The sequence below is a fragment of the Lissotriton vulgaris genome, chromosome 2_1 (assembly GCF_964263255.1).
Source record: "Lissotriton vulgaris chromosome 2_1, aLisVul1.2, whole genome shotgun sequence".
NCBI classification, from domain to species: Eukaryota; Metazoa; Chordata; class Amphibia; order Caudata; family Salamandridae; genus Lissotriton; species Lissotriton vulgaris.
The window spans coordinates 2,135,427,661-2,135,443,090 of record NC_141687.1 but is presented as its reverse complement, the minus strand read 5'-3'; the positions used below and the strand labels follow the sequence as shown (position 1 = coordinate 2,135,443,090).

Below are 15,430 nucleotides of genomic sequence, written 5' to 3'. Positions count from 1 at the left end.
GACAGATTAGGATCTGCACTGAGCTTTTAAACCAAATGTACAATTATTTTTTACCCGCAAACCTATGAACCCAGTTTTAGTAAAACTGCTTCCAGTGGTGAGAGGGCAGTCACAAAGTATCTTTTATGTGCCCCGCTACAACGGACTACAAATTTGGCAACCCAGAAAAGCTTTGGTCTCTGCTTGTTTCCCAGGGCGACGAATCCCACTTGCTTCAATGCAACCACTTTAGCAGCAGAGCGCTGTAGAAGTTGCACCTTCGCTTTGAGGGTTGCGTCACCACAGCCATCATTGGTAGCATATTCTGCAATTTCCTGAAGTCAGCACTGTGTGGTGCAGAGTTGATCATAATTGGAGAATTGATACATCTAACGAAGGACTCTTTACAACCCAGGAAAGGCTTGAGTGAATAGACCGCAAAGGGACAGACAGTTATGGGAAGCCAATCCAAGGGAAGTGAAGACATAACAGTAAATGATTTAGACAGCAGGTAAAACAGAAACTTGCAGACCTGTTGCTAAAATAAAAAAGGTGCATTTTTTTATTGGAACAGACCTGGACATTTTGATCTTGTTTCGACATCCTTGCCCTCCTTCCCAGTGACGCGCTTGGCTTCCTCTGGTCATCATACTCGCACAAGAAATGCACGGCTTCCCATTGCTGTATGGCTAGAGAAAAGAGCGAGAACGAGCTGATTAATCCTAGGGGTGGAACATATAGGCATCTATAGGCCAAAGAGGCACAAGAGGCATATTTTACAAAATGCCACGCTTCTTTTTCAAACAAAATACACATACTTTTTCAGAATTGAGAATTGGTAGAATATTTCCATCCATTTAATAAAAGTGACAATGTGCTCTAGTGGTCCATCCATTCCATATTACAACCCCTAAAAGCAGATCTAGGAAGCAGTTGGGGATCAGCTTATCTGGAAGAAAGCCTTGTGACCTTTGTCAACTGCTGTACTGAGACCTGGACAATCTACATTTTCTTTGGCAGACCTAAGAAACCTAAAGTGTTTTCCTACTTTTGTGTTTGAACTCTTCGAGTTTATTTCAACATGTCCTATTCATGCATCTGTTCAGGTATGAAAGGGGTTGAATTACCTTTTATTTTTAACTCCCAATCCAGCGTTTCAAGCTCTGTCACTATCATTCATTTCCTTCAGCTTAGCTCCAAGCATTTTGAAAGCTCTATCGTTTCTGGAAGTGGACCACTATTTCTCAAACTAAGGCACCTGTATGAACATTATTGATTTATATAAAACGTAGAGGAGAATTTACTGGACCTGATCATCCCCATGATGCACTTGAGGGCCTGGTTTAGAGTTTAGTGGTTGGTTACTCACCACAAACATGACGGATATCCCGTCTGCCCTATTACAAATGCATTATATCCTAATGCACTTGTTATAAGGTGGACAGGATATCCGTCACATTTGAGAATGAGTAACCGGTCTGACTAACTTTAAATCCGGCCCTTGGTTCTGGGCTAATACATTAATGAAAGATTGTTCCAAACTACCTTATCTATATTTTTCGGTAGATTTATGTATTCCTTTGCAATTTCACAAACTCTTAAACTAGAGTGTTTCTTGTAGCTTCTATCTCTTAAAAACCTTGAGCTTCCTTTCTCTTGGGGGATTCTTTATCCTCTTCAGAAGTTCATATTGATTTATTGATTCTCAAAATGAATCATATTCATTACGCTATTGGGCAATGGTATTATTTTAGCCCCTGAGGCATGACAGTTTTCATACAATTTCGGTATTCTGATCGTATCTTTGTACATTATAGCCCTTATTTGCACAAGGGTTACCTCTACTAGACTGCACCCTATGTTGGTTGTGGTACTCGAGTTTACGTTGATCAAGTATAAGGTTAATGTTTCTTATCCAGTAAGCAGCTGTTTGTGGCATGTAGTGCTTTAGATTCACATGCTTAGCATAAGTCTGCGCATAGTGTTGGGCTCGGAAGTGTCTACGTTGTTTTTATTGGAAGAAGTTCTTTAAGTCACGAGTTATAGTGATTCCTCCTCTTGCTTCCATTGCGCATGGTCATCAACTACATTGTTAAATTGTTTTCTGTTTGGCAGGTGTGGATGGAATGAAAAGATAGCATATGCTATAGAGATGACCATGTAGTGATTGTATGATATTTATATATAAATACAAAGAGCAAAATTCACTGAGGAAGAGGGTGGGTTCATGTGAATCTACCGCACTACATGCCACAAATAGATGCTTACTGGGTAACATTCACTGTTTGATGGCATGTGTGACTGCAGCTACACATGCTTAGCATAGAGTAAAGCAGTACGCCCTGTAAGCGTTGATTAACTTGTGTTTGATGCATTTGTTTCAAATAAAGTACGTAATATTGCTTGACCAACATTTGCTTGTTGTCTTGCCATAACATCCACACGATAATGTTTTGTAAATATATGTGGATAGTCCATGTACCTGATTTACATATGTCAGCAATAGGAATATTCCCTGTAAATGCCATAGAAGCCCATTTTTAGGTCTCACGTTTGACAGCGCAAGCTATTTCAGCTTGCGCTGTCTCAGCGAGACTTAAGTAATCTGTATGTTGGGTTACATGTAATGTCATTTGTCTCTCCGCTTCCTATTGGATTAGTTGTGGTAGTGTTATTGTTATCTCCTTTTTTGTTGGCTGTTGGTGGTTTCCTAACTTCCGTGTAGTCCCCAGGCTGCGGCGCCTAACTACAGTGTTATTTCACTCTGCTTGCACTTCTTTCAGTGCCACTCTGTTTTTCATTCACGCTGTAGCCTGTGTCTCACCCCCTCCCATTCCCCTTTAATTCTTCTGGCGCCCTGCCTCAGGCATGTCAAGTCGGCCCGGAGACCGGTGGTTTATGGTTGATTTCTGTTAGATAAGGAAGTGCACTTTTTTTGGTTTTCTTTCAAGCTGTGCTTCAAACCTGGTGAATGTTGTGGAGTGCTTCTCCGTGACAACTGCGTGGTAGGGACAGTGAATATACTGTTTGTTGTGTTTGTGACCCTTCTCAATATTGCTGCAGAAAAATGTCTGCTTTTAAAAATCTGAGATTTGCAGTGATTGGATCCACGGCTTGTGGAACAGCACCTGCTTAACAAAGGCTCCTCACATAATTACCAGATGCATTACATCGATTGTAAACAAGAGTGTGCCCTGAAAGTTTCTTTAAAGAGGAGCACTCCGAATGCTTCTCACGCAGGTTTGAAGTCAGTGCTGTCTGGTTCTTTCTTAATTTTATTTGTTCCTTTACCATTCGCCACCAAGCACTCCTGCCTGGGCAGGTTCAGAGAGGCCCTTTTTAAAGATTTATAGACCCTGCAGAAGCACTCTTATAAACAATACGCCAGTGCTTAATTTGAGCCATTGGTTTCCGATGCTCGAAACCGCCATTTATTTGGTTAAATTATCATGTGTCACCGTGTAACACAAAATGTAATATCTGTAATCACTTATTCTTATCCCGAACTCAGGCGGAGGCACTTACCGCATTTGGGCATCTCCCGCACTGTGCCGCACACCTACAAGGAAACAGGAGTATTCTATCTCTGATCAGCTCAAGGTACGGGTCAGCGGTCGTAGGTTAATGATAGCAGAGCAGGACAACTTCACTCCTCCCAGAACTGGAAGGGCAGCGTGGAATGCCGCAGATAAGTAGAGAAGGGGAATGTATTTCACTGTCGTGTAAGTCAATATTCGCACAAGGATGTCAAGTTTTTGAGATGATCATCGAGTGTCTACTGTAGACCACGCGCAATCTGCATTAGAGAAAGTAGCATGCTTTAGATTTGTTTTGGGGACCTAAATATAATTAAGGAACAGGCAGGGCTTTTATTTACCGTGAATTTGAGAGTTTTCAGTTCTGTTACAGAAAGCATATTAGTTCGATCAAAGAATTTGTTGCAGTTTTCAGGTTCGGTATAATTGGGAGTCTTTTAAAGTGCTAAGTCTTCGAATATGATAAAGTGTTTTACGGTCATGAGTCGGGGCATTTATGGAAAAATTATTCTGGATCCATTCCTTCAAAAGGGACTGCAGCCACATCCGAAATCAGGACGTGCACGGGTTTGCCACAACAAGCCGTACAGCTTTTATACAAGGAAGCTTTGTTTCGTCAGAGCTAATATGTTTGCTCTGCTCATTTTCAAAGCATTACAGCCGTTTTCTGTTTTACCAGGTGAGTAGAATTGTATGTATTGAACATACACATTGAAGGATCGACTATCTTTATAGAGCCTGGTACCCGCTCCTCCTTTTATCTTCTCACCCCGTACACAGCAGTAGCACTTTCACCCTTGTTTATTCCTGTGATGGCCATGCCCCTTATTTCTTGTTTTCTTTCTTTCCCCCACTTTTTACATGTTCCACTCCGGTTTATTTTACACACACCCATCTCTCTGTCTCATTCTACACTTTGTTACCAGTTGTGTTTTCCAACTGGTTTGAGCCTCGTGCAATTCGATGTAAACCCCTGGAAGCAGTCAGTGGACGTTTGAGAGCCGCGGCTCATTGAGTCCACTGTACAGAACCTGGTTAATGCAAGTGCTTTCTCTGGATTAAAGCACCAAGAAGCTGAAGGAAGCGCTGCCTTGTCTGCCTTTGTCCTGTGGTATTGTTTTTTGTTAATTATTGTGTATTATGGTAGCTTGTTTTCTCTACTACTCTCTACTTCTCTCTACTCACTACTACTCTCTCAACTATTCACTCTACTACTCACTCTCTACTACTCTCTACTACTCACTTACTATTCACTCTACTACTCACTCACTACTCTCTCACTCTACTACTCACTCTCTACAACTCACTCCATACTACTCACTCTACTACTCTCTCTTACTCTCTACTACTCACTCTCTACTACTCTCTCTCTACAACTCACTCTAATACTCACTCTCCTATTCTCTACTACTCTCTATACTATTCTACTACTCTTTACTAGACACTCTACTACCCTCTACTACTCTCTACTAACTACTACACTCTCTCTCTACTACTCTCTCTCTCTACTACTCACTCTCTACTACTCACTCTCTACTACTCATTGTACTACTCTCTACTACTCACTCTACTACTCTCTACTACTCACTCTCAACTACTCTCTACTACTCACTCTACTACTCTCTACTACTGACACTGCTACTCTCTACTACTCACTCTCTACTAGTCTCTACTACTCACTCTCTACTACTCAGTCTCTACTACTCTCTCCTACTCACTTTCTACTACTCGCTCTCTACTACTCACTCTACTACGCACTCTTCTATTCTATACTACTCTCTAGTACTCTTTACTACACACTACTACGCTGTCTACTACTCTCTACTCACTACTACTCCCTCTACTATTCACTCTCTACTGCTCTCTACTACTCACTCTCTACTACTCACTCTCTACTACTCTCTCTCTACTACTCTCTCCTGTTCTATACTACTCTCTACTACTCGATATTCTATTCACTCTCTACTACTCTCACTATTACTTACTCTCCTATTCTCTACTACTCTCTCTCTACTACTAACTCTCCTATTCTCTACTACTCTCTCTACTACACTCTTTGCTACAGTCTCTACTATGCTCTCTGCTACTCTTTACTACTCTACTACTCTCAACTCTACTACTCACTCTACTACTCACTCTCTACTACCCACTCCCTACTGCTCTCTCCTACTGTCTACTATTCACTCTCTACTACTTTCTCTATTACTCACTCTCCTATTCTCTACTACTCTCTCTCCCTACTACTCACTCTCCTATTCTCTACTACTCTCTCTCTACTACTCTCTGCTACACTCTTTGCTACAGTCTTTACTATGATCTCTGCTACTCTTTACTACTCTACTACTCAACTCTACTACTCACTCTACTACTCACTCTCTACTACTCACTCTCTCCTACTCTCCACTACTCGCTCTCTACTACTCACCCTCTACTACTCACTCTACTACTCTCCTACTTGCTTTCAACTACTTGCTCTCTACAACTCACTCTTCTACTCACTCTCCTATTCTCTACTACTCTCTATACTACTCTCAACTACTCTTTTTACAGACTCTACTACACACACTCTACTATATACTACTACACACTCTACTACACATGCTACACTCTATACTACACACTCTCTACTACACTCTACTACACACTCTACTACTCTTCTACTACACACTCTACTACGCACACTCTACTACACACACTCTACTACACACACTCTGTGTGCTCTCTTCAGAGAGGCCTGGTATTGGATGGGCGTACATCAGCCGTGTGATGTGACTACAGGCCAGATAATGTCCCACAAGTGACTTGTTTTCACACTATCTTTCCGCAGCTTGCGCCTGTTTTGTCCTCCCATGCACCCAAATGTGCTGCATATACCGCATATTTTGGCCTCTTTTTAAAATTATTTTTTTTATACCCAACCCTGCCGCATACTATAGCCCAAGCCATCGTTGCTGCTTATTTATCTTCTGCAACTAACAACCATTGACAAAGCCAATAGACCCGACTTATTGTCAGTATGCTGCTACTCGTTGTATCATATATCTGGATGCAATGACAGAAACAGTCTAAATACAAGTGGGGCAGCAACCTTAGCTAAGCACACATTATTATTTTTGTTTTTGCACGTTATTTAAGCCACTCCCTTCATTTCATTACCTACGCTGCTGGCGTTATCCTTTCAATCCACTTTTTGCTGCTGTACTGTCCCTCACATTTTGGCAAATTAAGGCGTTAGTAGGGGCTGTTAGGGCAGGACGATGGTATTGCAAGTTATTTGACCCTTCACCCCCTCTCAACCCATTGTCTATCTATCCATCGCCCTCACTCTATCTATCGCATCACCACAGCATCACTCAGCACCACCACAGCATCACTCAGGGGCACCACAACTTCACTATACGCTACCACAGCATCACTGAACGCCACAGCATCACTTGCCGCCACAACTACATCACTCGTCGCCACCACAACATCACTCGTCGCCACCACATCATCACTCGTCGCCACCACATCATCACTCGTCTCCACCACATCATCACTCGTCACCACCACATCGTCACTCAGCGCCACCACAGCATCAATCTGTACAACCATTCAACAACAACTGGTTCAAATATGTTCTCCCAATGTTTCAAGCTTTATTACAAATGTCACAAAAAGATGTTAATATTTCACTTCTGTTCTTGGATTTTCGTCACAATAAAATACCCTGAACATATCTTCACAAAAGTTATTTACAAAAGATTAAGCTACTGGCACTATAAATTACAGTAACTTTTATTTAGGTATTAATTATTTTAAAAAATTAAAAGCCATTGTTATTTGTAATATCAATACATCTAAGTCACGTAAATACAACACATATTGCATTACAAATGCTATAAGTGTCACATTTGCGAAAGTTAAAACTATTGGCATTTTAAATGACAAAGTTATTAATTTCGCAATTTTCAAAACCAACATATAAATAAAAAATTTGTCATTTACAATACCAATAGCTCACACTTTCCTAATGCGAGACCTATTGCATTGCAAATGCTTGTTTGAGTGTGGAATGGGCTCCTGGTGGAATAGGTAGTATTTTCTTGGCTTTAGTATATTTGTTTGGTTACATTTAACTATACAACGTGCAATATCTGATTTAGAAATTGCTTTACCCTTATGTGGTTTTGAAAATGACACAAACAGTTGTGTTTTACAGACAGATTGTATTTTGTCTATATAGAACATTATTGCTCTTTTGCCATCTAATGTATGTAATTCTCTTTCAGCTACTGATTCTAGTTGAGGAAAGTATACAGTTAACTCCATGGATTGTGCCATGTGAAAATGCAATATTACTTGATGTAGGAATTTAGGGATATTTCTTAAAACCTCGTTGTCTCTATCTACTTGAAAGAATAGTTCTTCTAAAGTCAATGCTTAAATTTCTCCTACTGTTACCAGTGAGGTAATTGCAATTTGAAAAGTGACTTTCCATGATAGAAACTGCAATTGGAATGTATGCAGTGGTTCAAATGGTGGACCCATTAACCTTGTTAGCATAATATTTAAATTCTGCACTAATATAGGTGGGGCTCGAGATGGAATAACCCTCAAGTCCTTGTAAAAAGGCTTTAATTACAGGAATCCTACATTGAGAAGTTTGAGCCCCATTCTGAAGATATGCAGCTAATGCTGTGAGATGTATATTAATACAAGTGAAAGTCAAACCTGCATTTAGTAAATGAGGCATGTTACCTATAATGTTTTGAGATGATGCTTGTATAGGATTAATGTCTTTTGAGTGACCGTAATAACCAAAACGCTTAAAAGTTTGCTGTATAGCATGCTCTTGTTGTGGGTCTTCTTGCGACTTTTAGGATACCCATACATTCTTTTGGTAAGTTTAGGTATCCAAGTTCTAAGACTTCAGCAGCCAAATGGCAAGATTGAGAGATCTGGGAATTGGATGCAGTCTTGGTCCTTTGTTCTGTGTCAGAAAATCTTGTAGGTTTGGTGACATTTGATGTGGTTCTACCGACATCTCAAGCAGTGTTGTGTACCATGGTTGCCTGGCCTTTGTTGGAGCAATTGGCATCAGTGTGAGGGATGTCTGTTTTAGTTTGCGAATGACAAATGGAAACAGGGAGAGAGGTGGAAAAGCATACGCAAATATCCCTGACCCATTAATCATTAGTGCATTTCCCTTGGATTGTGGATGTTGGAATCTGGAGGCAAAGTTTTGGCATTTTGCGTGTTGTGGTGTTGCAAATAGATCAATGTCCAGTGGTCCTCATTGCATGAAGATTGTCAAACTTGACAGCTAATCAACAATAGGCTAGGTTTAATTTATTTGCATAGTTACCAAAAACCATTGCAATGCAAAAAAATAAATTCTTAAAATCACTAATAAACATAGTAATAAAATTACACTGCACGTTCATATCTGCTAAAAAAGGGTCCTTTTCATATTCCGAGTCTTAAGAAATACCTCTCATAAAACGTTCCATTGATACTTCACTTCACTCAGAGGCTCCTACATAGTCTATTCGGCCGCTCCCTTATTCAGGCATTTTTTTTCTCCACTTGCCTCAGAAACGTCTCCAGATAAAACTACATAATTGCCCTACAGAGATGGCATAATGGATACATTAGTATTGCATAAAGCTGAATGCAGGGAAATCAGAGATCTTGCTCTTTGGAGGTGCCAAGCTAGTTTGGGACATCGTGTGGTGGCCACAAACACTTGGTATTGCCCCAACTCCCAAACATTGTGCAAGAAACTTGGGCATCATTATTGACAACACCCTATCTATTAAAGACCACGTCCGGACCCTTTGTGGCAAAGGGTTTGCAACCCTGAAACTTTTAGCCAGGCTCTTCCCTTGGATACCGCTGGACTGCAGGAGATCAGTCACACAAGCCCTGCTGATAAGTCAGATGGACTATAGGAATGCACTATTTGTAGGTATGACCAAGCTCCTGTTCACGCGACTACAGGTGCTTCAGAACCCCGCTGCCAAACTTGTCTGCAACAAGAGCAGGCTAAGTTCGGCCTCGACGTGCATGAAGATCCTGCACTGGTTACCCATGCGCTAAAGAGCAGTATTTAAACTACTGAGTCACGCACATGAAGCATTGTACCTAAGCGGCCCTAAAATACTCCAGGAAAAAAATTGAGTTCTATTTCCTCACTAGGAGCCTGCGGTCACTTCATCTAGCATTGGCCAGAACGAAGTGCATTAAATAAATGAGGACCGGAGGGCGATCCTTTTCCTTTTTGGCAGCTAGGAAGTGGAATGAACTGCCTCTGGAACTACAGCTCACCTCCAACTACTTATTATTCCGGAAAAAACTAAAAACACAATTGTTTCCCCAAGTACTAAGATTCCCTCTTGCAGTCGAGCCAGGATATTCGCTATTAGCGCCTTGATATCCCTCGGGATGAGTGTAGTGCCCTATACGTAAATAAATAAAATAAATAAATAAAGACAGCAGTTCAACTGTGGATCTCCGGGTGCGAACCGAGCAGCAACAACCTTGCTTGTCTCCTAGTGCGCAACCCTCACCGGTTAAAATGAGGCTTCAATAGTTTTTTCCTGCCTTCCAAGAGTTCTTTACATGAGCATAGGAGATGCAGCAGATCTTCTTGTGCTGTGCCACATAAGCGGCAGTTGAGGCCTGCGTTCTCCCTGAGCCAGTGAGGGAGGTGCTGAAGAAAAGGTAAAAGTCCTAATCAATAATTTAAAAACTTAATTTTAGTTGCTTTAGCGTACCCCAAATCAAAATAATTCTGAGCAGCCAGGGCTATGTAACTACTTAGAGTCATCCAACCATGAGCCCTTTTGGAGAGAGAAGCCTTGTCCTCGATCCAAGACAGATGCTTGACAGTTTTCCATACCAGTTTTTTAAAAGGGGTGTTATTGGTCAGTGTGTCGCAAAGCTGCTTTCGCCCCGTGTTGATGAGGCTGTTGTGGAGATACTTTGAAGCTGGCAATGCTGCCTGTAGTTGTAACTCTTTCCACAGATATTGATTAAGAGTTCCTGATTTGATCCAAGACAATGATATATGCCCACTGTCTTGCCAGGTTCTGTTTCTGTATTCCAAATTCTAGCCTGATCTGTGCAGGTGGGGTGTATTTGGGTAAGCCGAAAATAAGCCTATAAACTGTTGTAATCATGTTGTCTAGTACTTTCAAATTCTTACCGGTCTTTGCTTCACAGCCGTAGGTAATTGTTGGAATGAGTTTGGCACGTATCACCTTAATCAATGGCTCTATAGACGGGCTTCGCAGTTTGGTATTAAGGTCCTTTAAATATACTGTCAAGGCAAGGCCTTTACGTCAGATGCAATTTTTCTGAGCAGTAAACTGGGCCCCTTTGTCGACAACAACGCCTAGATATTTATATTCTGATGTTGATTCAATATGTATGTTGCCCCAGAACCAGGTTTGGGGTTTCTTTGAGTTTTTCTTGATCGTCATAGTCCTTGTTTTTTTCAGGTTCATAATTAGGCCATTTGCTTCGGAATATTTCTGAATGGTGCTAAAAAGATGTTGTAGACCTACCAGTGTATAACTGATCAAGATTATGTCATCCGTATAAAGGAGGCCTGGTAATACTAAGCCACCTACTACCCTTGGTGCATGTGAGTTGCAGGCATTTAGTTCCGGAACATGATATGCTAAAAACAGATTAAACAGGGTTGGGGCTAACACGCATCCTTGTTTGAGCCCCTTCTCATTCGGTATACGCCTTGACAGGAAGGATCCATCTCCCAGTTTTATCTGGACCCATGTATTTGTATGTGGATTTATTATCAGGTTTAACAACGTCTGTGGTATACCTCAGTTTGCCAACTTAACCAAAAGCTTGTTATGATTTACATTGTTGATTGCGGCTCTGTAGTCAATGAAACATAGGTGTAAAGGCATTGCTGTTGACTCAGCCTTGTTGATTAACATTGCCATTCTTAAAATATTTGTGGTTGTTCCGACAGATTTTGCAAACCCGGTATGGCTTAAGGGGATAAGGGATTTTTTGTCAGCCCAAGCCTGAAGCTCTTCTAATAGGGTCCCCGCAAAAACATTTCCCTTGTTATTCTGAAGTGCCACTATCGATAGTTTTTTGGCAAGGACTCATCTCCTGACTTAAAGATTGGGGAGATTATCGAGCCTCTCCAGGAACGTGACAGTATGCCCGAAAGCCTTATTTCGCTAAAGAGTGGATCGAGGGCCTTGGCCCAGAGGTCTACATCCTGATAGTACAAAACTGGTGGTATTCCATTTGGGCCCAGGGGCCCCCTCTCTCCTTCCCTTTTCTATTTGCCGCTTGATTGACCTGATTTTATTTCTTGAGGGTATATCTCCTGGCAGGTTCCCCCAGAATATTACTAGTACTGATATTTTGCCTTCCACCCGATAAGTCTCCTAACGCTCATCTTCTGGTGGGGAAGTGTTGTTTCTTGTTCTATAGCCAGGGATTTAATTTCCTGATGGAAGTGGGCCCTAAGGTAAATTGCCCAGTCTCCCTCCAAGACATTCAATGAAATTCCCTCATGTGAGGGACGGATGAAGCGGATGATTGTTCCCCAGAATTTTGCACTATCGTTCTTTTTGGTATTGCCGTGTAATTTCGTCCTGATTTCGTTCTCTGTAAATCTATGAGCTTCCCATTTCTGTCTCCTTAACTGTATCTTTTGCTCTCGTAGCAGTGCTAAGTACAATTTGTCATTGGGATTATGTTGGATAAGTCTCATTGTACAATAGATTGAGTTTTTAAAAAAGTTTCATTTGTTTTTTATGTGATTTTGATATATGCAGCATGCTACTATAACTCTGTGGTGCCCTTGATTTAATTGTGACAGCATAGGCTGCCATTGTTGTAGTGAAGTTCTCCCATTTCTCAGTTTTGTTCGGTCCGACGCATGACTCAAAGTGGAGTGTTGCACCTTCCAACATGCTATTTGTACAAATTTGATTCTTCTGTAGTTTATTGTAAAATCTGAACCATGAGGGGTTCGAGTCCTATCAAATATGGGCTTGTTTGTTTGAATTGTAAGTTCTTGAGGGCAATGATCACTGTCAACCTAATCACCCAGTTGAAATGAAAACATTTGGTGGACTAGAGATAAGGAGACAAAAGTATAGTCTAATATAGAGTTAACTGTTGATAAGTAATGAGTGACTGCAGGAGGGTTGTCGCCGGCGGATCTACCATTGATTGGTCTAAGATTGAAATGTTCGAGTTCCTCCAGTAAGCGCTTGCCAGATTTTTCCTTGTGAGGAAATATTCCAAATTGAGTTTTGAATAAGTACTTCATCCCCTGTAGAGGAGCCAATTGAATTGAGATATAAATCCTCAATTCGAATGATGTCAGTTGCTGCCTCTTCGTTTCTACATGCCTCCAAGAACTCGCACAGTATCTTTGCCGCCGTCATTTTCCTTTTAGGGTAAAGATAAGCATTTATTAATATGATATTAGTACTCTTTTCCCCATATGTTTCCGATGGGGGTAGGAAATGTATTGCTTTGGTTGCTGGAGATGTTGGCCCGACTGGCGGGCTATTGTTGTACTAATATTTGAGACGTAAGATGTGAGACCTCCCTGGAGATGTAAAAAATTTGCCACCTTCAGTGCTGGGGTGAAAAAGCGCAAATAGCCTTGAAGATGATATTTTGCTGGCCAATCCATTTATGTTCCATGAACATATCCATAGAGAGCTAGTGGTAATGATTGTTTGTGATTTTTCGCAGTATTGTTATTTTTTTTAATTATTAATTGTCCTTGAAATCCTAGTCAGGTCGGCTTGCCATAACTATGGAATTGCGGGTTCCACACTGCTTCTGCTATTGTCTGGAGAATGTTCAATTTTTCTGAAAATATTTTTTGGGCAATGGATGCCGTGCTCCATGTTGCCTTAGTGTCCTCACCATCCAATGAATCATTAAGTCAGATAAATTCTATTTAGACTAAATCGGAGGTTGTTACATCTCTCAACGATGCTATGTGTGACAGCAGATGTAGTATATTCCTTCGATTCATAATATTGTGTGCACATTTAGATGTATATGCAGGTGTGACCCTGATGATTTATATATCCCTACCATGATTCTCATTTGGAGTAGACCTGCATTTTTCTCAGCACTCTGGAATGATCTGTTATCCAGGTACACCCAATAAATCTAGGGGCGCTTTGACTACCGGTCTTCCATCTCCAGTTTGATCAATTTGATTAGACTTGGTTCTGAGTGCTTTGCCCTTAATTCCCAAACACCATGGTTCCAAGCTGTTCTGATCTTCTTTCTTAGGGGCCAATACTTCTAGCCTCCTACCTTGCATGCTTGGTTGTGTGATCAAGGCTATTTGAGTTTTATTTGCACTTGTCAAATCAATTTCGCTTGCCTTGATGCAGTTTGGCTCACTGAAGTCTACATGAAAAAAGTTTATGGTATTCGTCCTGGTCGTAGTTGGCTGGCATGCCTTGTCTTGTCGATAGTTAGCGATTGTTGTTGAGAACTTATTAGATTGCTGGTGCTTTGAGTTTATGTCAGCCAAAGGACTGTTACTATTGTTTCCTACTGTGCCTTCCTCTATTTGGATGCCACTGACGCCACTGCTAGAATTGAAGGTTTTTATATTTTCCTTCACATCTTTTTCAAGTGACCTCAACATGTCTGCACAGTTCATTTCTCTAGTAGGGTTTTGGTCGAAACCCTTTCCAATGTCTAAAATGGGATCCTGGCTCCCTTCTGGTCTAGTTGTAATTTCCGAGGTTGTCTGACTTTGAGCTATTATTGGCTTTAAAAGGCACGAAATCCTTTCCGGATTATGACCTGATTTTTTATTTCGACCTTTCCTTCTTTGGGCTCGTCTTTGCTTTGCATTTGTTTTGTCATCCTGTTGGTGGCTCATAAAAAGACTTGCAGATTGGTTTAGTGTTAGTTCTTTTTCCCGGCTCTCCTCCATTACATTTGGTTTTGGTGAGATTACGTTGGGATCGGATTAGTCTTCCTGTGATGTAGCCTGGTTTATAACCTGATGTGTTGCCCTGATATCTTGTATCACTGTATTATCTTGAGTTACTGTGATTGATTTGTCATCTGAAGCCAGCCCATATGGGCGTTAAGATAATTTTTTACGTTGTATGCACATATTGCTCAAATTGGTTTGGAGAAAGGCTAGTTTAATCGTCAACGGGGCCATATCCATAGCTTAGTTCATTGGCTTACGTATGTTCCTGTGCCTTTTGGAGAAAGGTATTCAAAGCTCCCAGCTTCCCATCGATAGCTACCATGAAAACTGCTAGGGTATTTAGAAAGATTAGTAGAGTGTCCATTTTATCTGATACTAGCAGCCCATCCCGACGTTGTCCGGGTAGGCTTTGCGAAGTGAAAGGTACTCACCAGCATCGCGTACACCGGACACGGGCACTCCAGCAGCTTTCTTGCACCCCTGGTCATGTCAATGTCGGGTGTCAGTTCCGCGCTCCTGGCCGCTCCTCCCCGCGCTCCATGCCGCTCTTACCTCTGGGCAGGTCCCATGTAGCTTCTCGCAAGCATTGTATGCAGACGCCCTGACGCCATCGGCCACACGCCTCATCACCCGCACCTGACGCCATCGCCCACACGCCATGTTGCCTCTCGTTGTATGCAGACGCCCTGACGCCATCGGCCACACGCCATCTTGCCTCTCGCAAGCGTTGTATACAGACGCCCATGACGCCAAACGCGGTGTTTACCTAACGCCACGCCATTGCGCCTCTCGCAAGCGTTGTATGCGCCCATGACGCTGCGTTCATATCACTGTATGCATACGCCCATGCCCCAACGGACTACTTTTCCCCTAACGTTCTTCCCCCCCCTAATGTATATGGTGTGGTGCTGTATAGCCTATGTCCATCTGCTGAAACTACCCTTTCCAATGGTGTATT

The 15,430-nt window shown here is 41.7% G+C and overlaps 1 protein-coding gene across 2 annotated transcripts in view; it reads right to left on the bottom strand.

The window, feature by feature from the left end:
• Positions 1 to 15,430, bottom strand: part of LOC147733823 (uncharacterized) — a 452,276-nt gene that overhangs the window by 5,042 nt on the left and 431,804 nt on the right. For both annotated transcript variants that reach the window (XM_086958409.1, XM_086958408.1), the window contains one exon: positions 556 to 668. In XM_086958409.1, the coding sequence (XP_086814535.1) occupies positions 556 to 668 (113 nt within the window). The remainder of the gene's footprint in view (positions 1 to 555; positions 669 to 15,430) is intronic.